Here is a 26,313-nt window from a genome sequence, read left to right as displayed (position 1 = left end):
ACCCATCTTTCTTCAGAACCAGTAGAAAAGATGGCAGCCTTAAACATGAATATACATGTAACATTGTAACATGTAATGTGTTCATATTTCGCCATTCATATAATATATAGCCTTAGGCTAGAATCCAATACACAGTTACAGTATGTGGTTTATGCTTAGTTGTTTTCCATAGGAATTCATTGTGCAAAACTACACACTGAATTGTGGCCTCCTCTGTAAATCAAGGATGGGGAATCTGTGGCCTTCCAGGTGTTATTGGACTACAACTCCCCCCATCCCTGACCATTGGTCATGATATCCAGGGCTGGTGGAAGTTTGAGTCCACACATTCCTCAGCCCTACTGCAAATATTACAAAGAGCTTGAAGCAATGAAACATGCATAGGGGTGGGAGGGAAATTTGATTTGGTCTGCATTAATTAGTGAACCTACCTGATTCACAACTTCTGAAACAATATGCAAACCGAAACACAGGTACCCTTTGAAATTCACACTTCTCTGAATTTTGCAATACAGTTCTCCAGTCAAGTAACTTGTAGAAAAGGGCATAAGGTAAAGTGTGCATTTATTAGTGAAAGCAACGTACCCAAAATGCATTTTATATAGGAAAACTGCTTTGCAAAAATATGTCTGTTAGGCAAAAGTGCGTACAGAGGCAATTTTAGGGGAATTAGAAGAAATATGCACTAAAATGCTGCTGGGTTTTCATAAGGGGATTTTTTATTATTATTTTAAGCAAACTGATGGAGAAATGTGAGGAACTGATCTTAAGAGTGGAAAAAATAAAAATTGAGATAAACTAAAATTGACGGATTCCCCCATCACTAGACATGGATGTTACCCAGTTTTTGTTTACATTGTAAGAATTAAGAAACCACAAGAGGTTTCACCTGCACATGGTTCAAATGATGATGTCACTCCAGCTGTATAACAATTTCCGCATGGTGCTGGAGGTATCAGATGCTTCCAAAGACAAAAGGTGCGGACATAATCTGAGGTGTACAGGAAATACAAGGAGAAAACATGCCAGACTTTTGAAAAAACCTGGCTCGTAAACAAAGGGGTTTTTTAAAAAACTTATTTTTAGGGCGTTGCAGCTTTGATCTCAAGATATATTACAGTGTCAAGGAACAGCAGTGATTAGATCATCATTATTACTTACCGTGTTTTCCCGAAAATAAGACACTGTCTTATATTTATTTTTCCTCAAGAAAACACACTATGGCTTATTTTTAGGGGACGTCTTATTTTTAATTACGCGTCCAGCCTCGCCTCTTCCTTGGCGCCCTCCAGAACTGAGCCTATCACTATGGCTTATTTTCTGGGTATGCCTTTTATTGTGCAAATGCTTAGAAATCCTGCTACGGCTTATTTTATGGGTATGTCTTATTTTCGGGGAAACAGGGTAGAACAAGAATGTATAGGAATGTAGATAAAGTTGCAAACTTTTTAAACAACAACACCAATGTGTGATTTAATGTATTTCCTGTAGGTAATAGAATGGTAGCCACCTAAGGAATATACACATCCCTTAAATAGATTTGTCCTTCTTTTCTTTAAAAAGGATTTGGAATTGCATCCTGATTCTAGAGTGGACATTGCTCTACTGAGCCACCAGCAAACAAACGTACCACCCCCACCCCCTCCACCTCTTCCGCCACCCTATGTTGCTGATCAAGCATTTTCCACACCAATGACTGGTTCTGGAGCTAAACCAAAGGCTGGGGTGAGTCTTAAAATTATTCTGATATGGTAGCATTGGTTTTGGTATGGGGAGAATTGGGAGAAGAACAAGTAGCCAAGCTCTGCTGCCTTTGGAATGTGGATTGCCATCAAGATCTTACAAGGTTCATTCACATTTGCTATTTTGCAGGGGATAAGTTCCAGGGATGCTCCCGGTGAAAGCTGAAATTGAGTGCTTCTAAGTTGGGGGGGGGTGCTCATGGGAAGGCAAGTTTCTCATTTAAGCAGGATTCCGTTTCATGAGATGCTCCTTGCAGTGTCTGACCAGAGAAGACCGGAACATGAAACTTGCTGACAGAGAAGGTGGTTCTGCCAGCAGATCCTCCCAGTGGGTGTCCTCCTCCCTAGTAAGGGAGTAAAATATTTAGCCTGCCAATTCACATGGCAGACCTAAGGTCAAACTGCATGTGATGTGAATGGCCTGTACTGTGCGAGTTGCTTGCTGCAACTCTCTCACACAGAGAGAGCTGCTTGTAGGACTGAGGTAGGAAACTTATGCCCCTCCAGATATTGTTGATCTCCAGCTCCCATGACCCCAGCCAACATGGCCAGAGATCAGGGATAATGAGAGCTGTAGTCCTGCAACATCTGGAAGGCCACACAGTTTTGGGGAGATCAAATATGATGGGAGATCTCAAGTAGCATGCTGCTGACCCTGGGCCAGAAATGTGTGAGCAGTTCTTCTGCTCTTTGCCTAGGTCAGTGGTTCCCAACCTTTTTTTTTTTTTTTTGGCCATGCCCTTCCTAAGCATCTCTAAAATCCTGATGCCCTCCACCTGTGAGATATAATTCTTATTATTCAAAACGTGAACTCCTATTCATGTGGAGGAAGTTTAAAGGTCCATTAACTGTTAATAACTAATTCTTGAATTCCCCCCCCAAATCAAATTCCCCCCCCCATGGGGTGTGTGCCCCACGTTGGGAACCACGGGCCTAGGTGAAATGAAACTGAGCAGCAGTGTGACATCAAGAGGAATAGCGGGCAATGATAATAACTTCTTGGAAAAGACTTGGTGGCGTTCACAGATGTGTAGTGTCACTCATCCAAAATTATTCAATAGGGTTGGATCTGACCAGTTGTGTTGCTCTTCGTTCAGCCAAGGAGCGCTGGTTCCAAATGGTCTGGTTTCTGTTTAAATCCATTGGAAGCATTTCCCAACGCTGTCAAAACTGCATGCTTCAGCGGGCCAGCTGTGGAGGATATGTGTTGTGGAATGTTATCATGTCGAACTGAGTAGAAAACAAGGTGGTTTTTATGCTTTGTGTGCCAGTGGGTTACACAGGCCACAGCAAAATGTGTGACGGAGGTGAACAAGGGGCTCCCCTTTGGACTAGGAACTCAAATGTTCACAGATGCTCCATGTAATGATTTCTTGTTTTTTTCCATTCTGGTATACCACTTCCTGCCTTGTAAAACGATATTTTAGGGGTAAGGATCTCTGGGGATCATGCATGATTATACAGTGGTACCTCGACTTACGAAGGCAAAACCTTCAGAAGTCGAAGCGTCCATTTTGCGCATGCGCAGAACACACGCGCAGCGAAAATACTTCCAGGTTAGCGGACTTCGGGAGTTGAAACCTTCGGATGTTGAGGCATTCGTAAGCCGAGGTACCACTGTACTTGAATGCATGCATTAATGGCTTTGGATTCATACATAGATAGAAGGTATATAAGAAGGTACCTTATACTGAGTCAGATCTTTAGTCATTCTAGCCCAGGCATCCCCAAACTGCGGCCCTCCAGATGTTTTGGCCTACAACTCCCATGATCCCTAGCTAACTGGACCAGTGGTTGGGGAAGATGGGAATTGTAGTCCAAAACATCTGGAGGGCCGAAGTTTGGGGATGCCTGTTCTAGCCCAATACTGTCTAAACCAGGCATCCCCAAACTTCGGCCCTCCAGATGTTTTGGACTACAATTCCCATCTTCCCAGACCACTGGTCCTGTTAGCTAGGGATCATGGGGGTTGTAGGCCAAAACATCTGGAGGGCCGCAGTTTGGGGGTGCCTGGTCTAAACTGACTGGCAGCTGCTCTGCAGGGATTTAGATTCCCCCAGCCCTACTGGATATATTGGGGATTGCACCTGGGACTTGGTGCATCCAAAGCAGATGCTCTCCCAGCCACTGAGCTAGGGATGGACTCTTGGAATTAGCATCTCAGTAATTTCCACCATTAAAGATTATGGGAACCACAAAACCTGTGGATTAATTTCAGTCAAATTCTGTGTATGGAAAGCATTTTTTTAAAAAAGCTATAGTTTTCTACCAAGTGTTTTATTACCTGTCATGGGTGGTTTCTAACTGGAATATTTGGAATAAGATTGCCGGAAGAGAAATCTTTCTCAGAATGTATAGTTCTGTATATCTCACTGGACAACCTGTATTTCATATCTGTTCGTTGTTGTTAGATTTTGTACAAATTCTGAAGACAGCCAAGGATCAATAAAAATGGATTAAAATGCTTTAAAAATAATAACATTAGGAGCGGTGATGTACTAAGGTACCCAGCTAAGGGTAAATTGGTTCGTATTTCCTGGGTGAAATGAGTAAGGACACTGATGTTTGTTGGATAGTGAAAGTCAAAAACTAATCAAGTCATAAGACTCAGCGGCGTTTATTGCGGTTTTCAAGTCAGAAGTGAATTCAGAGTTCTAACTGTCCCAAATTACGCTCAATGTGAATTTTAAGCAGAAATATGTGCTTCTCCCATAGCAAAACCCAACCCGGGGGGGGGGGGTAAATCAGGTTTACAGGATCTAGTTAGTTCAGCTGTAAGCCCAGTAGGATGTTGTACCTGTAGGTCATATCAAGCATGGGTTTCATTATTAATTAATTTGTTGCATTTATATTCTGCTTTTCTTCCATTATGGATTTTATACCTGAATGTAAACATACATAAGGATTCCAGATGGTCTCCCATCCAGGCACTGCCAGACCCATATTTAGCTTCAGCATGATTTTTGCATCGTATATTTTCAAGCTGACATCCTAACATGTCATTTGTTGGCAGAACCAGGAATGAGGAATGGAGATGAAAGTTTGAGCAAGTTTCTTAATGGAAAGTCCAAGCCCGCCCACACTTTTTTAGTATCAAAATCCATGGTTCAGTCCATCCCTAGGCTACTTGGGCCAAAACTCATCTGCAATTTAGAATCCCAGCAGCCAAAAAACACTTGTTCCAAATGATCTGGTTTGTGTTTAAGTCAATTGGATGTTCTTTCCACCACTATTGAAACCACTAATCTGGCATGTCTTATTTAATACCATGCAAAAGTAAGTTGAGCCAGACAGCTCAGATCATGAAAAGAAACAAAAGGGGAGCCGGAAAAGGCTCATCAAAATGGGTTGTCCATCAATGCGCTACCAGGTAAATCAAGCAGAGCAACAACGTGGAAATCTCTTAATAGCATCTCTTATTTAATGGAGTTTATTGTCCATTGCTATCTTAACAATAATAAAATAAAGGTAGATGGCTACTGAGAGCTTTATTTTATATACTTTTCACTCTGGAAAGTTGGACTACGTATAATCTGCCCGCTTAAGATATTTTATTTTGTTCTTGTGAGCTGCTATTGTAATATTTTGAGACCAGTGGGAGACCTTTGTTTAGAAGGGTTGGGGAATGCATTTATCAATTAATTTTATATAGAAAACAGTGGAAAGTCTCAAGTTATATGAGGGAATGGATAAATATAATACACTGTTAACTCATGGTAAGCAGTAAGATAATAAAAAGTGATTTGGTAAAGTGATTGATCTTACTACTTTAACTTCTGTGTATAAATCATTTTATTCAGAGTAAATATTAGGTGCCTATAGGTGTGCCAAAAACAGATAGTATCAAAAATTGAAAAATTGAGAGGTATTGCATCACTAGGTTCCACAATCAGTTTCTGGGCTGGGTGTTCCTCCTCCTGAGGAGCTGATAGACCTGGTCCTTGTTGACACATACAGGGGCCACATCTTCACCAAACATTTAAAGCACCATTATACAACTTTGAGTCATGGATTCCACCAAAGAATCCTGGGAACAGTAGTTTGTTAAAGGTGCTGAGAGTTGTCCCCAAAATTCTCTTGGGTGATAATTTGACTTGATATCCCAACTAACAGACCAAATTTCTGTTCCACTTGCACAGAGGCTGTGTGTTTGTGACTTTAAGTACATTTACAGTGGTGCCTCGCTAGACGAAATTAATTCGTTCCACGGGTCTTTTCTTATAGCGAAAAATTCGTCTAGCGAATCCCATAGGAATGCACTGGATTTTTTTGACTTTTTTTTAATTAATTGAATTTCAATGCATTCCTATGGGAAACCGTGATTCGCTAGACGAATTTTTCGTAAAACGCATTCGTCTAGCAAGGCAAGCTCCGCTCAAAAAATCCTTTCGTTAAGCGGAAAATTCATTAAGCAGGGCATTCGTTAAGCGAGGCACCACTGTAATCTGTTTTCTGTTCATAGTTCAGTGCATTCTTGTTGAAGTGAGGATACATGCATGTACAGCAGTTTAAGATCACAGCAGAGGGTGTGAATCGATTTCATTGTGGCTGAGGTGACAAAAAAAAATGAAAGCATTCACTCTGTGAAGGCCCATTCATATGTGAATGTAATTCTGGTGTGCTGCATCTCGCCTGTATCTGGAAGCTAAGGAGGTATTTCACTGTGGCTGCAAAAGAGGCGCACCACAACATGGCTGTTTAGTGTGGAATGTGCTTTTGGGGTCATCTGTAAGTTATTGATTTCATCAGTTCAGGCTTTTATATGCCAGCCTCTGACACAGATGCTGATTTCTAAACTTTTAACTATACATTTGGCAATTGTAAGCCACAGAGGAATGTAAATCAGTCTGAAAACACAACAGTCAGCAGTCCTTTCCCCCAGTAAGTATGAGAAACATGAAGAAAACTAAGCTAACAAGGAGAAAGGGGAAGGAGTTAAGTATGCCAGATGTCACTGTCTGCTGGAGAAACTGATGTCACCCTCGTCTGGGGGCAACTTCCATAGCTGTTTACTGCATCCAGCAAAATGTAAAATATCCAAGTGACAGTCAATCTGTCGTTTAAAATCTTGTAACTGAGTATATAGGGAGTTGCAACAAGCAGAACTCCTCCAAGCCCACCACAAAATACTTGTCTTTGACTTTTGCAAAGGAAATTGGCTGAGATTTGTATACAGCTGTGGAGAGGGGGAGGGAAGACAGTACTGGCAATGGAAGTGAAGGGCTGCCCATTTTCTGTACAGTGGTACCTCGGTTCACAAACACAATTGGTTCCGGAAGTCCGTACTTTACCTGAAACGTACTTAACCTGAAGCAAACTTTCCCATTGAAAGTAATGGAAAGTGGATTAATCGGTTCCAGACAGGTCCGTGGAGTACTTAGACTGAAAATACTGAAACCGAGGCGTACTTAAACCGAGGTATGACTGTATTAATTTAATGACATAAAGAACCATTCTGTATTCAAAGGATATATAATTGCATTTGTATATTCCAACCCTCCCATATCTATCTGTTGGTAGCATTTGCCCAATTCATGGCTCAGTGTTCTTAAAATAACAAGCAGCCTTGTTCGAGGAGCCCATTCTTACAGATGTAGATCTTTAAGAAATTTAGGAAATTTAGGACCTTTGGTAAGTTTGTTATCGCTGATCTAGGGCCGTCTCTAGGCCCGGGTCCAGTGGCGCGGGGCACCAGGGCGCCAGGCCACCAGGGGCGCCGCTGCGCCCGCTGAGAGGCGCGCCGGGTGCAGCCCTAGGCGCGCCTCTCAGCTGTTCAGGCCGCTCTCTGCAGGCGCGCGGGCCTGGGGCTGCCTCCGCCGCGTGCAGAGGCGTCACAACAGGGGGCGGCCAGGCTGGATGGCGCAGGACACCGCCCCTCCAGGCGGCAGCTGCGCTGTGCGTTGCACCCGCCCACCGCACCAGAAAACGGGGCAGGGGCGCGCCGGAGGGATCCGTCGCGCCAGGGCGCCGATCTCTGCATCAGAGAACTCAATGCCATTTCCTTCAACTAGCAACTGAGGTTTTGATGAAGAAGCTCGACATAAACATGGGGAAGGAATCCTTTCAATTTTAAAACAGTGCTTTAGATTGCTTCCATGGGGACAGAATGCAGGAGGCTATATCAGCCCTGAGTTCCTGCTGCAGGAGGGCACTGCAAGACTCATAGCTGACTGCTGAGACTTTTACCCTAGTTCAGGCAATCACATGGCATTTTGAGGGAGAGAACCTTTGCAAGGAAAAAGAAAACTCAAATATTCTCAGACTGACTTGCCTTCCAAAGCAATGCATCTTTGCGCAATTATGAAGCTAACTCAGCTTCATAGTGCTTAACTGCAGCTGGACTACATCAAATACCTTTAAGCACTATGAAGCTGAGTTGATTTCAGTGGGAAGAATTACAGTGGACAATTACATCGCTGCCACTGTTGGTGTGTGTGTGTACATATGAGTTTGTTTGCTTGTTTTTGCACTACCGTAATGCAAAAAGCTTTAAAAATGGTGTATAATTTATGATGCATACATGATTTGAATGTATGCATAATAGACTTTTATTGCATTAAGCATGGTCATCTTTCTCCACCAACAAATATTAGGGTGCTTTCTGCAACATATTTTTTTGCCCCAAATATTTCCTGTGAATTTTGTGCTATAAATCTGAAACATCAATATGGATCTCAACAATTAAAACATCAGATGAAATACACACAATAACAACACAATAATATAGCAGGCAAGCATTAATATACAACTGAAATGTCTCATCAGCTCTCCACAAAAGCCTGGGCAAAGGTAGTGCCAAAAAACAACAACAACACAGCCAAATAATGTCAGCACCAGCAATATCTCAAGGACAAGGGAATTCCACAACTCCAAAAAAAAGACTATATTCTCTATTATCATACTGTAGGTTTTCCCTGGCAGTGGAATGACAAGAAAGACTATCTTGCAGATCTCAGTGCATGCGCAGGGTGATATGGGAAGTGTTTCTCTTTCAGATAACTGGGTCCCCAGTTATTTAAGGCTTGGTAGCACATAAAACACCAACAGTTTGGCCAAACAAATGTTCAGCGGATTTTATAATGCAAACCAGGCCAGTCTTTATTTAGTTATTTTACTGATATATTCGTTTACCTTTCAGAATGTCTTATAGTGAAGCTTAGAAAAATATATTAAAACACTAAAAATATCAGTGACGATAAAATCAGCAATGAATCTTTGCAGCAAAAGGGATTTATAAAAGCAAGTCAGCATCTACAGATTTTCATTTTAAAAGATGAATGAATCAGCCAACCCAAAGCACCTAGCAGATTAACCTCAAAGATCTTTCCCACTGCAAAAACTCCTCCCAAATTTGGAAAAGTCTGCCAGCTGCAGATGCACATGCATCTATCATCATTCATATAAAGCAAAACACAGCATCTACCCCCTGGTCTGTTGCTACACTCTGAGCTGCACTCAGTGGCAGAGAACATGCTTCACATGCAGAAAGTCCCAGGTCCCACCCCTGCCATCTCCAGGGAGGGCTTAGGAAAAGACTCCTTGTGAAACTCCTGAGAACAACTGTCAGTTGGAATCAACGGTGCTGTGCTAAGCATGATGGGCCAAAGGCGGCTGGCTTCCTGTGTTCCTGTCTGTCGCAGAAATGCAATCTGGTTGGCCATAGCCATCTGTTGGGACCAGTACCGGATTTCGCATTATGTTTCTTCACACAGCTGTCAATGTGTTTCAGGGCCTCTCACTTTTCTTGTTATGGTACTCCATTGCTATCCACCTGGGACTTCTGGGAAATAACAGGGCAACTTTGGTTTGGTACACACACACACACACACGCACACGCACACGCACACACTGATCTTGCTCTTAACACCATGTACCAATCAGATCAAGAACCTCACTAGGTATCCATCTCATACTAATAGATCATTTAAAAAAATAAGGAGAGGAAGATAAAGTCCCGCCCAGAGATGAATGGTTGATGAAGATGATGGACTACGCCAAAATGGCAAAAATGACCAGGAAAATCAGAAACTAGGAAGATAGAAACTTAATAAGGAATGGGGGAAATGGACAATTTTCTTAAGATAACACTGTAAACAACTAAAAACTTTGGCAGGATTTGAGTTTGTAATGTACTAAAAACTAAGGTAAAAATGGATTAAAGGTAAAGTACCCCTGACCATTAGGTCCAGTCATGACCGACTCTGGGGTTGCGGCACTCATCTCGCATTATTGGCCGAGGGAGCCGGCGTATAGCTTCTAGGTCATGTGGCCAGCATGACAAAGCCGCTTCTGGCGAACCAGAGCAGCACACGGAAACGCCGTTTTAAAATGGATTACCTTAAGAAAAACAGAGGAAAATATATGATGCAGCAGAAAAAGTTTGATAATGGAAACCATGGAAGGGTGAAGGGAAGTCTAAGTCCTAAATGTTGGTGATTATGATTAATGTTTGAATTCAAATGTATAGTGTAAAATTGAATTAAAAAGATTTTTAAAAAACAGAAAAATAAAGAGAGCACTGGACCAAAATACTTTTCAGATGGGCGAAAGCTGCTGAACCCAGACAAGAGCAGAAACAAACATTTGAAGATGATGACTGAAGTAAAGGAAGTGACTGCAGAAGGAACACAGAAGAACATAGCATTGATGAATTCATCTGAGAAGGACACCCTGGTTGGTGTCAGGTGCTGCTAGAATCTATGTGTGGCTGCCCCATGTGGTGAACCACTGAACTGCAGGAAGAAGCTATCTCAGTGAAGAATCATCTAGATTTACTCTGCCCACCTAGGCTGACCACCAGAACTTTATGGGCAAAAAGGAATACAGTTGGCTCCCTTATCTAGTTGGGCCTTGCTTGAACAGCAAGGTCTTCTTAAACTCTGGTACGTTGCTGACTCCTGACTTGTTCTTCCTTTGTTCTTTGGTTCTGACTCCTGGCTTATTTCTGGTTTGTCCTTTGGTCCTGCCTTGCTCTTCAGTTGTGACCACTAGCCTGCATCACACCTCCTGGTTCCAAGTCCTTGACTCATCTCGGACTCAGCCCCAAGAAACAGGCAGATTATTTAGAGCAGGAAGGAGAGGCAGACACTGTACCTTGGAGGTGTCCCCTGAATAGGTGCAGTGAAACTGAAACCTGGATAAGTTCATTCTTTGGATGGTTGTACCACTAAAGAGAATAGTACACCATAGCTGCCAAGTTTTCCTTTTTCTCACGAGGAAGCCTATTCAGCATAATGGAATTTCCCTTAAAAAAAGGGATAACTTGGCAGCTATGTAGTACACCTGTATTGCTATGGTAACAGAATATTCAAACCATGCCAATTTCAAACATAACATGGTATGGTTGTATACAGCCTGTGAATATTGCATACATCAACAGAAAAGCATGTCTTTGCAGCCATTTCAGCTGAGATGTACATGAGCACTTATGAAACTTAAAATATTGGCTTAGTAGGACCACTTTGCATTCTAACCGTAGCATATAGTCTAGCTTTCTCTTGGGTTCAGTTAACTCACTGAATGCTGCCATCTACTGCTTGCATCAAGAAAATCTATGGTGTGCAAGATACAAAAGCAGACAGAAAGGATGAATTACGTTAAGGATCCCATTTCAAAGTCTGTTTTAATCATTTTTCTCAATAAACCACACATCCCTGTGCATGTTTAATTGCAAGTAAGTCCTAATAAGTTCAATGGGGCCTACTCTCAGGAAAGCATTCATCAGATTACAGCCTCTCTTGGTAAAATTAATTGGTCAGACAATGACTAGAATTAGTGGGGAAATACCCATTAAAATATGATTAGAAATTTAGAAAATATGCTTAGAAAACTACATGAAAGCAAAAATAGGTAAGTGAATGTCTATGGAACAATTTTCTGTCCCCCCCCCCCAGTTAAGGGTGATTGATATTACATGCAAAAGTAAACTGCAAAAGTAAACTGCTGTACTCAGCAGAATCTCCAAGTTAATTATTATGTATAACAATTTATTTGACCTTTTTATTCATGTGTTTATAATACATTGGTTGGACTTCATTTGTTTCCAGTTGACAAATACATAATAGAAATAATCGGTTGTGTCCAGTTAAATGATGCTCAGAGTAACCTCGCTGAAATTAATGGATCTAGGTTAGTCATGTCCATAATTTTCAATGAGTCTTCTCTGACCCATTCACTTCAGATAGTTCTAAATAGGAAATAAGAGGTATAGTTGGCAGTGACAGTGTCACAGTAAGCAAAATATACACACACACCCCACTCCAAAGGTCTTATGTGCTGGTTCACAGATGTGTTTCATCTGGTCAGATAATGAAATAAAGCACCACCAAAAATTTCATTCAAAGTTAAGCAATTTATTTTTGAATAAATAAATTTTTTTTATTGCTTCCTTCTGCTTTGAATTAGGGTCATCCCTTCATAAGAAACAGGTGGCAGGATTGTCTGCCATTCAAGTTTCTGTAGGTTGTTTGATGAATAAAATCTAGCTAGAAAAGGCAGTTTGGCATTGCAAAATGTCAGCAGAAGTTTTATTTCCCAAAACTAGACAAGTAGTGGTCTGTATTTCATTTAAGCATCTAGAATTTTTTCAAAAAATATTGAGGCAGATAGATGACTTGCTATCCAGAGCTTTAATAACTCTACTGATGTTGTGTGGAAGTTTTTGATGCTACAAAATTAACCCATGAATTACAGCAGATTTGGGGGGGGGGCTATGGTCTCCAGATGTTATTTGGTGCACTATATCTGCAAGCCCTGACTGTTAGCATGCAATCTAGGGCAGATGAGAGTCCAACCACATCTGGAGGGCCACAGGTTCCCCACTCTTAAATTCAAGGATCAACAAGTGGTGCAGTTCAGTCTAGCGACCACACTAAACTTGGCCATCCTTGCGCAACATTCAGGATTTGATGGTCATGTAACCATGTATCTAAGATCCAAAGAATTTAAGGCAGGCATCTCCAAACTAGGGTTGCCAGACTCAATAGTGGACAGGACTTCTGTGCCTTTAATTGCCCTGTTCTGTTTTGAGTCTGGAAACCTTAAAGAGAAACCAGCAGACGCTTTGCTTGGAAATTAAACAAAGGGTCTGCTGGTTTCTCTTTAAGGTTTCCAGACTCAAAAGAGAGCAGGGCAATTAAAGGCACAGAGGTTCTGTCCACTATTGAGTCTGGCAACCCTACCCCAATCTGCGGCCCTCCAGATGTTCTGGCCTACAACTCCCATGATCCCTAGCTAACAGGACCAGTGGTCAGGGATGATGGGAATTGTAGTCCAAAACATCTGGAGGACCGAAGTTTGGGGATGCCTGATTTAAGGCATGGATAATAAAATATACTTTAGCTGCTATCCTAACCCCACTTACCCTTTGAAATCAACATGACTTATGTCTGAGTAGACATGGTTAGGATTTCACTGTTAGTCTGCTGAGCACTGAGAAAGGTTATTAGATGCTTGAGGTTATTATTTGTCCTGGCAAATTGTATTACTTGCAACAAGGCACTCTGGCATCAATGTGATAATCAGTCTTGCCCCCAAAATAAGCATCCAGGCTTCTATAACAAACTCAGGCCCTGATCAGGCATGCCCTCCATGAGTTCTCTGCATGTAGGAAGGGGAAAGTGGTGGCATGTGTACCAGTTCCTTCCACCTTCACACCATTCTCTGCACATAGAGCACAAAGATCAAAAGGGGAAATCTTTGGGGGGGAAACAGCTGACAGGGTTGCCAGACTCAATAGAGGACAGGACTTCTGTGCCTTTAATTGCCCTGCTCTCTTTTGAGTCTGGAAACCTTAAAGAGAAACCAGCAGACCCTTTGTTTAATTTCCAAGCAAAGGGCCTGCTGGTTTCTCTTTAAGGTTTCCAGACTCAAAAGAGAGCAGGGCAATTAAAGGCACAGAAGTCCTGTCCTCTATTGAGTCTGGCAACCCTATCAGCTGAATACACTTAGAACCCTGCGTATCAGCAGGAACCCTGTTTCAGTAGGCTCTCATTCACATGGAAGCTTCTGAGTGTGCAGTCAAAGATTTCCTCTTCAGGTCTTATAACTCAAAGCCTGAAGGTCAGTCGAGGAGCCAGCAGGGATGCAGACCAGGTGGGGCGTGCTAGCACATGCAAACCCTCCCTCCATACATTCTGAGAACTTATGAAAGAAACGCCTGAGTGCGCTTGACCAAAAATATTGCACGGGTCTTGGGTCCTCTAATAGCTTTCGCTTTCTTGACTCCTAATGCGTTCCCAGCTTCCAATCTCAAGTCTCTGCGGGTGTTATTAGTCAGAAATCAGATCTGTCAGATTAATTTAGAATTCAATATCTTTTCTAAGTTTTCAGGTGTCAGAGACAGTAATAAAACAGGAAAGAAAGCCCAAACTTTTCAACAGTTTAGAGAGAATGATTAATCTTAAATGAGGAAGGGCAGTAGTGTGGTGAAATTGACATGAAGAAATAAGTCGGATGACTAAAAGGGGAGGGAAACCATAGCAAGGCAAATGTTGTTATATCAGCAGTACAAATTTATTTATTTTATTTGTGTTCCGTCTTTCTTCCATCATGGATGTTGTGGTGTACATGGGATTCCCTGACCGTCTCCCATCCAGGCTCTGACCTGAGACTGAATGCTGAATCTGTTCGATAAGAGAGAGAGAGAGAGAGAGAGAGAGAATAGTGCCGGATTTACGTATAAGCTAAACAAGCTATAGCTTAGGGCCCCACTCTCTTGGGGGCCCCCAAAAAAAATTAAAGGAAAAAAACCCTGGATGTACATTTTCAAAATATAAGATAAAATAAAATAAAACCTAAATGCAGTTAGAGCTTAATAATTATTTCACTACTAATATACTTCTTCTTAATTGTATTTCAGTTCAACAATTACTTTGATAAAATACATATTTTGTTATGTGCAAATGGCTTCTTTAGATACCTCTTAGGTCCATAAATTACCAAATAGCATATATTCAACACACAAAAACAGCGACAATTTGTTGTTGACAAAGGACAGCTGGACATATAAAGGGCCCCATTATCTTCAATCGCTTAGGGCCTCATCAAACCTAAATCCAGCCCTGATATATAGTTTAAGAAATATGTTGCTCTTCACTGGCTAGAACTAAGCCAAAGTAATAATATTACCAGTTCTAGCAGCAAACTTTAATCCAGAGATTCAGTTCGTATGGCCACTGGTGTTGGGATACCGGCCACACCTCAGAGGAGTGGACAAGTTGGGAGGTACTAGAAGCTAGAAGCTTGAGGGATAGCAAAGATGCAGAGGCTGGGAGGTGGCCCAGCACCGGGCAGGGTGATGAGGTTTCCAGTTTGGATGCAGGCTCTGACAGAGGTGACAGAGGGGAGCCAGACCCTGCAGCTGTCCCCCAGATCCATCCTGACAGCTTCTCTGCTTTTTTTCTTTGCTTTTTTTTTGGCTTTTCAAAAATATTTATTGATGCAAATGCATGCCACTCAGAATCTGAGCTTCTGGAAAAACCACTTGTTCTTGCCTGTCTTGTATCTCTCCTCAAATTTCACTTTGGCCTCCCGCCGTGCTTTATGTTTCAGCGCAGGGTCCCTAAATACATCCTTGTTGACAACGGTCTTGTCAAGGGGAATATCAACTGAGTACATGGTAGGCATCAAGTGGTTGTAATTGTAGACCTTCACAAATGACTTCATCTTGGAATGCTTGGCAATCTTCTTGCCCATGCTTGCAGTCACTTTGCGTGGGTAGCAATCGATGCCAGCCACCAGAGCGTGGCTGTAGGGGCGGTCAGAGGTGCCATCATCAATATTCTTAACAATAACAGCTTTGCATCCGGAGTAACGCCCAGCAAGGACAAGGACTACTTTCCCTGGTTTCATAAACTTGCTCATCTTGGAGCTGTGGCAGCCAGGGCCATCTTAAACGCCCCTGCCGCTGTGGTGCGCCGGAGCTCTCCAGCGCCCTCCCGCCCCGTTTCCCAGCGCGGTGGGCGGGTGGGCGCAGCGGCGGGCGGGCGGGCAGGCACAGCGCGATCTCTCTGGCGCCCTCCCGCCCCATTTCCCAGCATGGTGGGCGGGTGGGCGCAGCGCGCAGCGGACCGGCGGATCGGCCGGCCAGCGGGCGGGCACAGCTCGCAGCGCCTTTCTGGCGGGCCAGCGCCATGGTGCCCCGCGCCACCGGGAGTCTACCTAGAGCCGGGCCTGGCGGCAGCGATGGAACCCACAGCTTTTCTGCTGATGGCTCTCTGGCCCCACTTCATGCCCTCATGTTGCACTTGGCATCACTGTCCATCCCAGCATCAGATACTTCATGTGAGGCGCAGCCTAGGAAATTTGAGAAGACATCCAGATTTGCAGCAGAACCCACCAGGTTCAAGTAAATCCAGCTTCTGCTCTGGTTTGAGTCCAGTACAGGCAGAGCAGAACCACAAATATGCTGCTAGGCTCTGCCTTCAGTGGAATTTGGTGGCATATCTAACAATTTCCTGATACATTTACCTCCAGGCAGACTGTTACCCACAGCAGAGAACATAATTGAGTTTAGGGGGAAGTTTACAAAAGCACTGCAATGGTTTGGAGAACACGATCTTACAGGCTTTCAGAATGAGTTATTCCAAATTTTCCTTGATGTTGAGGTTTCCCTTCCTAAGATAATGAAGAAAAAATTACAGTCACTATGCCACAACTTAGCAAGACTGAAATCTGGTCTGATTAACATAAGGCATTGAGAAGAAGTCCAGAATTACCCGAGTGACACTGGACACATCAGCCAACAGTTCTTGGGCAATCCTCAAATGTCAGATTAGCAAAATTCATCTTGAAACATTATTCCAACATCTTTGATCATTCCCATAGACCTCCAAGAATGACAACACAAAGCCACTTATCATGTAAACTACAGAATAATCCACTTTTTAATCCTGTTCAGCCATGCTGAATACAATAGCTGAGGAAAGGTTTTTTTTCCCATTCACATGAATCGCAAAGCGATGCATACTAATGAGCTCTGGAAATTGGCTTCATTAGCTTAATAAATTCTTCCATTTACCTGCCAACGTTTGATGACAAAGCTTCTATTGATATGGACTGCAAAGTATTTTAGATGAGGAAATGGAAAATTCTGTCATTCTAAGAACATTGCCAGGTTCAGATCTGCGGTGAGCGTCAACACTGGAAAATCCTATCAATGTTGTAAACATATCCATCTCTCAAAAGAAAATTTGAACATTAAAATTACATATCCATGCATGGGGTTTTGATGGATTTTTGTTGGGAGTTAAGAAAGATGCATCTGTACATAGCGTGTGAATTTGTGGTTAGGTTTAATTCCTAAAGTTATTCTCCATAAGGTACGGTATGTATGGGGAAGGTATGCATGCAGAATGTCCAGGCATCTCCAGAAAGAAGAATCAGTGTGGACTGTAGACAATACAGTGGTACCTCGGTTTACAAACACAATTGGTTCCGGAAGTCTGTACTTAACCTGAAGCGTACTTAACCTGAAGCGAACTTTCCCATTGAAAGTAATGGAAAGTGGATTAATCCGTTCCAGACTGGTCCGCGGAGTACTCAACCTGAAGTGTACTTGACCTGAAGTATGAGTGTAATTGTTTCCAGAAGTCCATACTTAACCTGAAGTGTACTTAACCTGAAGTGAACTTTCCCATTGAAAGTAATGGAAAGTGGATTAATCCTTTCCAGACGGGTCCGCAGAGTACTTAAACTGAAAATACTCAAACCGAGGCGTACTTAAACCGAGGAATGACTGTACTGAGCTAGGTGGACCAATTGGTCTGATACAAAATAAAGTAGCTTCCCATGTTCCAAAATCTATGTCCTTAGAAAGATGCAAAATAGTATGCAGAGTGTGGGGGAATAAGCATGCATGCCTGGAAATTCAGAAGTCAGAAGTTATAATATTGTGATGCATGCTGGTGGTACTGTACATTTCTGATCCCACTGCTCATTTCCATTTCTTATGCCAGAGTTTGGTTCCAGATGCTGAAATGTCAATACATTCACAAAACGCCCAACTCAGAATGGGTTTCCATTCATTTCAAATTAGGAGGTGGCTGCCACATGGCTTCTCTTGCATTGAATAATTGAGAACCCCACATGTGCAAACAATCTGGGCGTGTATGAGAAGCACATGGATAGGGGAGGTGGTTTCTCATTGTTTTAGAGGTTACCATAATTTTCGGATCTTTGCAAACTTGTTCTTCTGTGAATTACTCTGTTACTTAACCACCGGATGTGAAGAAATTTGCGAAAGATTGTTTTCACGTATATTTCTGGCAGTCATTGTACATTTTTCTATGTAACCACTGGTGTAAAGGCTGTCCTTACCGAAGACTTGTGCATTAAAAAAATAAATATACAATGGACTGATGCACATCAGTGAATAAAATATCCTTGACATAAAACTCACAGTTGAGCAAATTTTAAAAAAAGCTGCCTTATACTGACTCAGGTCATTGGTCCATCCAGTTCCATCTTGTCTACACTGGCAGTGGCTCTCTGGGGTTTTGAGCTCTGCCTCTAAGCTACATCCCTTCCTCGCAGTCAGAAAGAGAACTGGGAAGAGTTAAATTGCCAATGCTTCTAAATGTCTTTCCAGTCTGTTCCTAGGCTGTGCAAGTGAATCAGAGTTGGCGCACTGTGCATCTTTTGCCACACACAGCCAGGCCACATTCTTTCTTCACAAGGCAAGCTAGCCATTCAGTGCCAGCTATGAGTGAGGTTCGTTATGATGAAGCTTAGCAACTGCAAAAGTGACGTGTTGTTTCAGCATGTGGGGGGGAACCTACGGAAAAGGATAGGTGTTTAGGGAACAAACCATTTTTAAAAAGAGAGAAATAGGCAGGGTTATTCCAGAATAGATATGGTGAACAAGGACATTTTTTTCTGGATGTCTAGTGACTTCCAACTTTCTTCCCCCTGCCTTGTTCAGAATCTCATCAGATTCCACAGTTCAAATTTGACAGAATCTGGAACATTCCATTGGCTCCAGGGTTATTACTCCTCAGTACAATAGGCCTTAGCATATACATATGGATAGGTCTCTACAGTGGTACCTCAGTCTACGACATACCGTAGCTGCCAACCCTCCCTTTTTTGCAGGAAACTCCCTTAATCTAAGCCACAGCTGTCAACTTTCCCTTATTTTCAAATCCGAAAGTTGACAGCTATGGTCTACGAACAGTCCTGTTAACGAACTATTCGGTATACGAACTCCGCAAAACCGGAAGTAGTGTTCCAGTTAGCGAACTTTACCTCAGTCTACAAACGGAAACTGAACAGTGGAAGCGTACTAGCGGTGGGAGGCCTCGTTAGGGAAAGCGTGCCTCGGTTTAAGAATGGCTTTGGTTTAAGAACAGACTTCCGGAACGGATTAAGTTCATAAAACTGAGGTACCACTATATAATACTGTGTACTGATGTCGCTGCCATTGTTGCTGTGTGCCAGAGAATAAAAACTAAGTTTTAGGTGTCTAATTGCCTACAATTATGTCCTGAATATGGAGAGGCTTTGCATAGGTGTGTAAGTATTCTTACACACCTATGCAAAAATTCTACAAGGCAGGCTTAGGCAGTATGTGGACCGAGAACTCCCAGAAGTGCAAGCTGGATTTCGAAAGGGCAGAGGAACCAGAGACCAAATAGCAAACATGCGCTGGATTATGGAGAAAGCTAGAGAGTTCCAGAAAAACGTCTACTTCTGCTTCATTGACTATGCAAAAGCCTTTGACTGTGTCGACCACAGCAAACTATGGCAAGTTCTTAAAGAAATGGGAGTGCCTGATCACCTCATCTGTCTCCTGAGAAATCTCTATGTGGGACAAGAAGCTACAGTTAGAACTGGATATGGAACAACTGATTGGTTCAAAATTGGGAAAGGAGTACGACAAGGTTGTATATTGTCTCCCTGCTTATTTAACTTATATGCAGAATTCATCATGCGAAAGGCTGGACTAGATGAATCCCAAGCCGGAATTAAGATTGCTGGAAGAAATATCAACAACCTCAGATATGCAGATGACACAACCTTGATGGCAGAAAGCGAGGAGGAATTAAAGAACCTTTTAATGAGGGTGAAAGAGGAGAGCGCAAAATATGGTCTGAAGCTCAACATCAAAAAAACCAAGATCATGGCCACTGGTCCCATCACCTCCTGGCAAATAGAAGGGGAAGAAATGGAGGCAGTGAGAGATTTTACTTTCTTGGGCTCCTTGATCACTGCAGATGGTGACAGCAGTCACGAAATTAAAAGACGCCTGCTTCTTGGGAGAAAAGCAATGACAAACCTAGACAGCATCTTAAAAAGCAGAGACATCACCTTGCCGACAAAGGTCCGTATAGTTAAAGCTATGGTTTTCCCAGTAGTGATGTATGGAAGTGAGAGTTGGACCATAAAGAAGGCTGATCGCCGAAGAATTGATGCTTTTGAATTATGGTGCTGGAGGAGACTCTTGAGAGTCCCATGGACTGCAAGAAGATCAAACCTATCCATTCTTAAGGAAATCAGCCCTGAGTGCTCCCTGGAAGGACGGATCGTGAAGCTGAGGCTCCAATACTTTGGCCACCTCATGAGAAGAGAAGAATCCTTGGAAAAGACCCTGATGTTGGGAAAGATTGAGGGCACTAGGAGAAGGGGACGACAGAGGACAAGATGGTTGGATAGTGTTCTCGAAGCTACGAACATGAGTTTGACCAAACTGCGGGAGGCAGTGCAAGACAGGAGTGCCTGGCGTGCTATGGTCCATGGGGTCACGAAGAGTCGGACACGACTAAACGACTAAACAACAACAACAAGTAAGTATTCTGAGACACACACACACACACACACTGTTTTCTTCTGCTATTACAAAGGATATTGATTCAGATTGATTGGAAATGTTAAATGGCAAAACCGGCGAGACTTTGCTGTGTCACTGAAGGCTGTGGAGATGCTCTGCAGCCGTGTCAAGCTGAGATGTTTGTTGCTTCCGTTCAAGACAGCAGGGCTGTCAGCTCCTTAAGAAAGCACCTGAACTTTTGCTCCCTATTTAGTCTAGGTAGCTTAACGTCTTCCAGTCCTTCCTTATGCCTCGCCGAATAGCCTTGTCTGGGTTCTGCTCTGCAGTTGTGCTGGAAAATGTCCCTGGACACCTTTCAAATATTTATGAAATGTATAGCTCTTCTTCCCTATAGGCCTCGCTTGAGACAGCACATTTTCGCTCCGACAGGCAGATGCAAGCATAACAGTTCCCCTCTGGGGCGACTCCCACAACCACATTATTCTCGGCTATTACCACTTTGTATTAACCCCTGCCACACCTTATCTCTCATCTGCCCACCTATATGCATGCTGTTCTACAGAATAATAATAATAATAATAATAATAATAATAATAATAATAATAATAATAATAATAATGCCTGTTCAGGCATCCATAAGGAAGCGGTGGATCCAACGGAACAGGCTGAGAAGGCATGGCCAGCTGCTTTGTGCATGATGAAGCATGTACACTGGAGCATCCTAGATGAATGTTTCTCCTCTAGGAGGAGAGATGTTGAGCCTTCCAGGATTCATGACCAACCAGGCAAAAGTAGGAAAGACAGGACTAGATCACCTGGGACATTTTTCTCAACCCTTGGGAAAAGAGTTTCCCCTCTTGCTTCTGTATATAGAGCTCTCCAGATGTTGCTGGACTCCACTTTCCGCCATCTTTGACCACTGACCATGCTGGCTGGAGTTGAGGAAGTCCAACATCACCTGTGGGTGCAGAAATTTCCCACCCCTGCTCTTTGTTGTTTAGTCGGTTAGTCGTGTCTGACTCTTCGTGACCCCATGGACCATAGCACGCCAGGCACTCCTGTCTTGCACTGCCTCCCGCAGTTTGGTCAAACTCATGTTCGTAGCTTCGAGAACACTGTCCAACCATCTCATCCTCTGTCGTCCCCTTCTCCTAGTGCCCTCAATCTTTCCCAACATCAGGGTCTTTTCCAAGGATTCTTCTCTTCTCATGAGGTGGCCAAAGTATTGGAGCCTCAGCTTCACGATCTGTCCTTCCAGTGAGCACTCAGGGCTGATTTCCTTAAGAATGGATAGGTTTGATCTTCTTGCAGCCCATGGGAGTCTCAAGAGTCTCCTCCAGCACCATAATTCAAAAGCATCAATTCTTCAGCGAACCCCTGCTCTAGATATTACCAAAGCATCATTCCTCATTATGGGCTGAGCCGGTGGCCCATGTTTACTTGGGCGAGTTGAACGTTAGAGAATATCTGAGAGGAATTGTCCGAAAGAGAGACCATTCTGGTTGTTCCATGTAAGAAACAAACCTTTCTACTTTGTGCAACATTTGATCATGGTGAGCTGTAGACTCATCCACTCATGCCTACCTTTCTGATCTTATGGTGTTAGCAGTGGGATTGTGGTGGTTTCTTCAAGAAAATGGTTGCAATATGTGTGGCAATTTCTGTTGGGATCAGAGGAAATGGAAAGCAAATGATAAATTTGAGTACAACCTTTATTCTGTGATGTGATCTTGCTCTAACACTTAGTTGTACCACCTCAGATTTCAGGTGTGTTTTGACCTATCTAGGAGAAAACTAGAATAGAAACCTCCACTCTGGTAGGTAAGCTTTTAATTTGAAGCATTATTTGGGTGTACTTGACACACACACACACACACACACACACACACACTTACTTCTGAAAGCTGAGCTGGACTTTACCATGTCAGACAATAGGCCTTTGCATTGCTTCTCTTAACTGAATTCGCTCCATAGGCTTTGGAGTACAACCCCTATCAGCCAGAAAGCATGGCCAATAGTCAGATATTATCAGAGTCCAAAACATTTGGAGGGCACCCGGTTGGAGAAGGTTGCCCTAGAGAATGGTTCTGGGTGTTAATTTTTCTTTCCTAGTGTCTGAATTGGCCTTCAGATAACAAATTCTTATCTGAGTGGTCGTTAAGGTTGCTTTTCTTTCCTATCCTTCAGGCATACACTGGGGTGTGAAATTGTGAAGACCCAGGATATTCAGTGTAGAGGAAGACTCAGAGGTCATTGAAAACAGCTGAAATGTTGCTTGGGATTTCACAATCCTTGTTAAATCACAGGATTAGTACCAAAGGCAACATAGCTACAGGGACCAAGTAGGAATGTCCCAGAGATTGTAGAACAATTGCTTTGGGTTTAGCTTGGTTGATCTTTAATTTCTCCAGACCATCTCCTGCTGAATGCCGCACAATGCTACTCTGATCAGATTGTACAAAGTTATCCTAGATTCATAAATTTTGTTGGTGAATGTGGTTTTCATAATTCCATATTCATATGACTACCATCCAATAATTCATGAGGGCAGACAAAAATTGTATCAATTATTTTAGCTATGCATTGTAGGAACTAGGGGACACGGGTGGCGCTGTGGTCTAAACCACTGAGACTCTTGAGCTTGCCAAGAAGGTCGGTGGTTCAAATTCATGCAACGGTGGTGAGCTCCTGTTGCTCTGTCCCAGCTTCTGCCAACCTAGCAATTCCAAAGCATACCAGTGCAAGTAGACAAATAGGTACCACTGTGGCAGGAAGGTGAATGGTGTTTCCATGCCATCTGGCACTCATCACAGGGTCCCGTTGTGCCAGAAGCAGTTTAGTCATGCTGGCCACATGACCCGGAAAGCCGCCTGTGGACAAACGCTGGCTCCCTTGGCCTGAAAAGTGAGATGAGCTCCACACCCCATAGTTGCCTTTGACTGAACTTAACCATCCAGGAGTCATTTACCTTTTACCTTTTTTACTCATCTTTCTCATCTGTCCTCAGCTAATATGATCTGTAAAACAATTTGAACAGCAGCAAGTGTGTGTGTGTGTGTGTGTGTGTGTGTGTGTGAGAGAGAGAGAGAGAGAGAGAGAGAGAGAGAGAGAGAGAGAGAGAGAGAGAGAGAGAGAGAGAGAGAGAGAGGCATAGTGATGATGTTGGGAGCTATGTCTCCATTGGTGGTCCCAGTTTCTTGGGGGTTTGCTTCTCCCCAAATAGGGGTGGACAGATATATCAATTTTGGTTTCTCTCAGTTTCTCATTTGTCTAGTTTTGTTCATGACATTTCTGTATCAGCCATTTAGTACCCATTTCCCTAATATACGCATTTCTGAACAAAATTCTCCCTGATATAATGTATTCTGTGTGTTATTTACACCAATAGGTGCATTTTTATGCAAACATCCCCCTAGTGTATGGATTTTTGTATATATTTTTGGGTTAGAGAACTGCATCACAAAATTCAAAGAGATTCACATCTTGATGGGTAGCTGGAGGATGATTTGCATATTGCTTTGGGACTTGTGGCTTGGGCATTTTCTCCCCCATCCTCATCCCCCCAAAAAACTTGCTGATTGCAATCCAGTCCCTAACCAACCTGAAGAACAGCTAGGAACCAATGAAAACCGAGCCTGTTCTTGCTTGTGTAGCAACAGCTTAAATTCTATTGTGATTGTGCTACTGATAGGACCCAGAAACTAGGCTGGCTTACCTTGTCATCCCCAAGGCCAAACAAATTCAGCAGTTGAGCCCTACTGAGCTTCTGTTCACACCAAGCCCATCTGCCTATCCAAATGCAACCAGTTTATTGGTATATTCAGACATAAGCTTTTTTGCTAAAGTTTGTCATCTTTACTTGTTAGCAGGTTTCAGCAATGAACTTGCCTCAGTGTGATTTTTCCATTGCAATGTCCTGCAAAACCACTTTTCAAGCCAATTATGGCATGATTATGATGTATCTGATTACTGTTTTATCTTCCCCCTCTTGGCCATTAACACTAATTCAGTGCTTATTCCCCAAAAGGAGGGGGGGCTGTCAGTGGTTCCACACTCTCCTTACCACCTGATTTGTGATGTTTGCTGTGGATGTGGTGCGCTGGCATTCTGGACTATCTAGATTCCTCCACAGCCTCCATTCTGATTAAAATAAATAGCGAAAAGCACCACAGCATTGTTTGGAAGCAGCTGGAAGAAAGGAAAGGGGGAGAAGAATGAACTAAACCACTGTCTGATTGCACCCTAAATGGTTCTCATTTATGAAACCACTGCAGAAGTCTGATAAATGTAACAGGTTTCAGCCATTTACTGCCTCCCCATAATTTTCAGTGTGACTGGGCTTTTTCAACACCAAGGCATGCAAATGAATTATGTCACTTTTCTCCCAAAGCCTGTGTTGTGTTGTGATTCTCTGCCAACAAAAAAAAAGGCAGAGAAATAAAATAAAACCTCTTTTTAGTGATGGTAAAAACTGTCACACATTTGCATTCCCTGCTGTCTTGTGGTCTAATAATATTATCAGCCAGTTAGACCCATGAAATTCCATAGGATTGCCTTGCAGAATGACAGGTGGCCCCCTTTGCTCTTAATAAATCATATCGCACAAACCCACATGGAATATGGGACTTATTTTACAAAGCACAAGAGAAATTCTTTCATAATTGCCTTTGGTTTCTTTATGTGCCTATCCCAAGTTCCCACAGAAGCCGTGAAAGCTGTTAAATATTTTCTTATTGTTTCTACTGCACGTCTGGTGGTTTGATGCCTGCTAACTAGCAATCACACTGTTTTGTGTTCTTTTCTCATAGTCTCAGTGGGAAAATTAAAACAAAGCAAAGCTCAGCGCTGGTTCCACCAGCCAGCACAATTATGGGAAGGTCTAGAATAAAGCCCTCAGTCCACCTGCATGCTTTGTAGCCCCAGTGAAGTCAAGAGGATTTATGAGATGTAACTTAATACCACAATCCTCCACATACTTGCTTGAGAAATATCCCACTGAGGGGACATAGGATATATCCAAACACAATACTAAAAATGTGCCTTTCAAATCCTCTGGAGATATTTGTGTGCACATGTGAATATTGTGTGACTGGAGAGAAAAACGCAAGGGAGAGCTTTCTTTATCAAACGTTGTGTTTTGCTTCCTAAAGGTTGTTGTATTCCAGATCGCTTTTATTGCTTGCTTTGTGGACCAACTAGGGGTATATGAAACTATGTCCCTTTGTTTGCTGTGGATGTTTCCACTTTACTACATGCTAGTATCACATGTCTGAGAAACTTAGGTGCAAAAGGAAATCACAACTGTTTCAGGTACCCACCTCTGCATGAGCATTGGCTGGCTGTCAGCCCGGAAACAGGCCCAAAATGCTCTCATGGGGCCCCACTATAATAGGACTCTGGTGCAAACACTGGATCTGATTTGTTGACTAGGGATGGGGGGGAATTGGATTCTGGGATGGGGAAACAAACCACAAGGATTTCAAGCCAGGGATTTAAATACAGTGGTACCTCGGTTTAAGTACACAATTGGTTCCGGAAGTCTGTACTTAACCTGAAGCGTACTTAACCTGAAGCGAACTTTCTCACTGAAAACAAAATTTAAAAATCCTTCCAGTAGCACCTTAGAGACCAACTAAGTTTGTCATAGGTATGAGCTTTCGTGTGCATGCACACTTCTTCAGATACACTGAAACAGAAGTCACCAGACCCTTATGTATAGTCAGAGGGCGGGGGGTGGGGGTATTACTCAGAAGAGTGGTGGGAATGGGTGATTGGCTGATAGGAGTAGTAAACCTGTTGATGACT

General features: G+C 42.8%; 2 protein-coding genes across 6 annotated transcripts in view; one reads left to right on the top strand and one right to left on the bottom strand.

Annotated features, from left to right (window-relative positions):
• Positions 1–26,313, top strand: part of DLC1 (DLC1 Rho GTPase activating protein) — a 296,053-nt gene that overhangs the window by 57,726 nt on the left and 212,014 nt on the right. For all 5 annotated transcript variants that reach the window (XM_060278816.1, XM_060278815.1, XM_035114152.2 and 2 more), the window contains one exon: positions 1,564–1,725. In XM_060278816.1, coding sequence (XP_060134799.1) covers positions 1,564–1,725 — 162 coding nt within the window. The remainder of the gene's footprint in view (positions 1–1,563; positions 1,726–26,313) is intronic.
• On the bottom strand, positions 15,185–15,636 carry LOC118084536 (large ribosomal subunit protein eL27-like). Its single transcript, XM_035114156.2, has one exon. The coding sequence runs from the start codon at positions 15,603–15,605 to the stop codon at positions 15,198–15,200; it is 408 nt and encodes a 135-aa protein (XP_034970047.2). The 5' UTR covers positions 15,606–15,636; the 3' UTR covers positions 15,185–15,197.

This window comes from Zootoca vivipara, chromosome 9 (genome assembly GCF_963506605.1).
Source record: "Zootoca vivipara chromosome 9, rZooViv1.1, whole genome shotgun sequence".
Lineage (NCBI taxonomy): Eukaryota > Metazoa > Chordata > Lepidosauria > Squamata > Lacertidae > Zootoca > Zootoca vivipara.
This window is presented reverse-complemented; position numbering and strand designations above follow the sequence as displayed.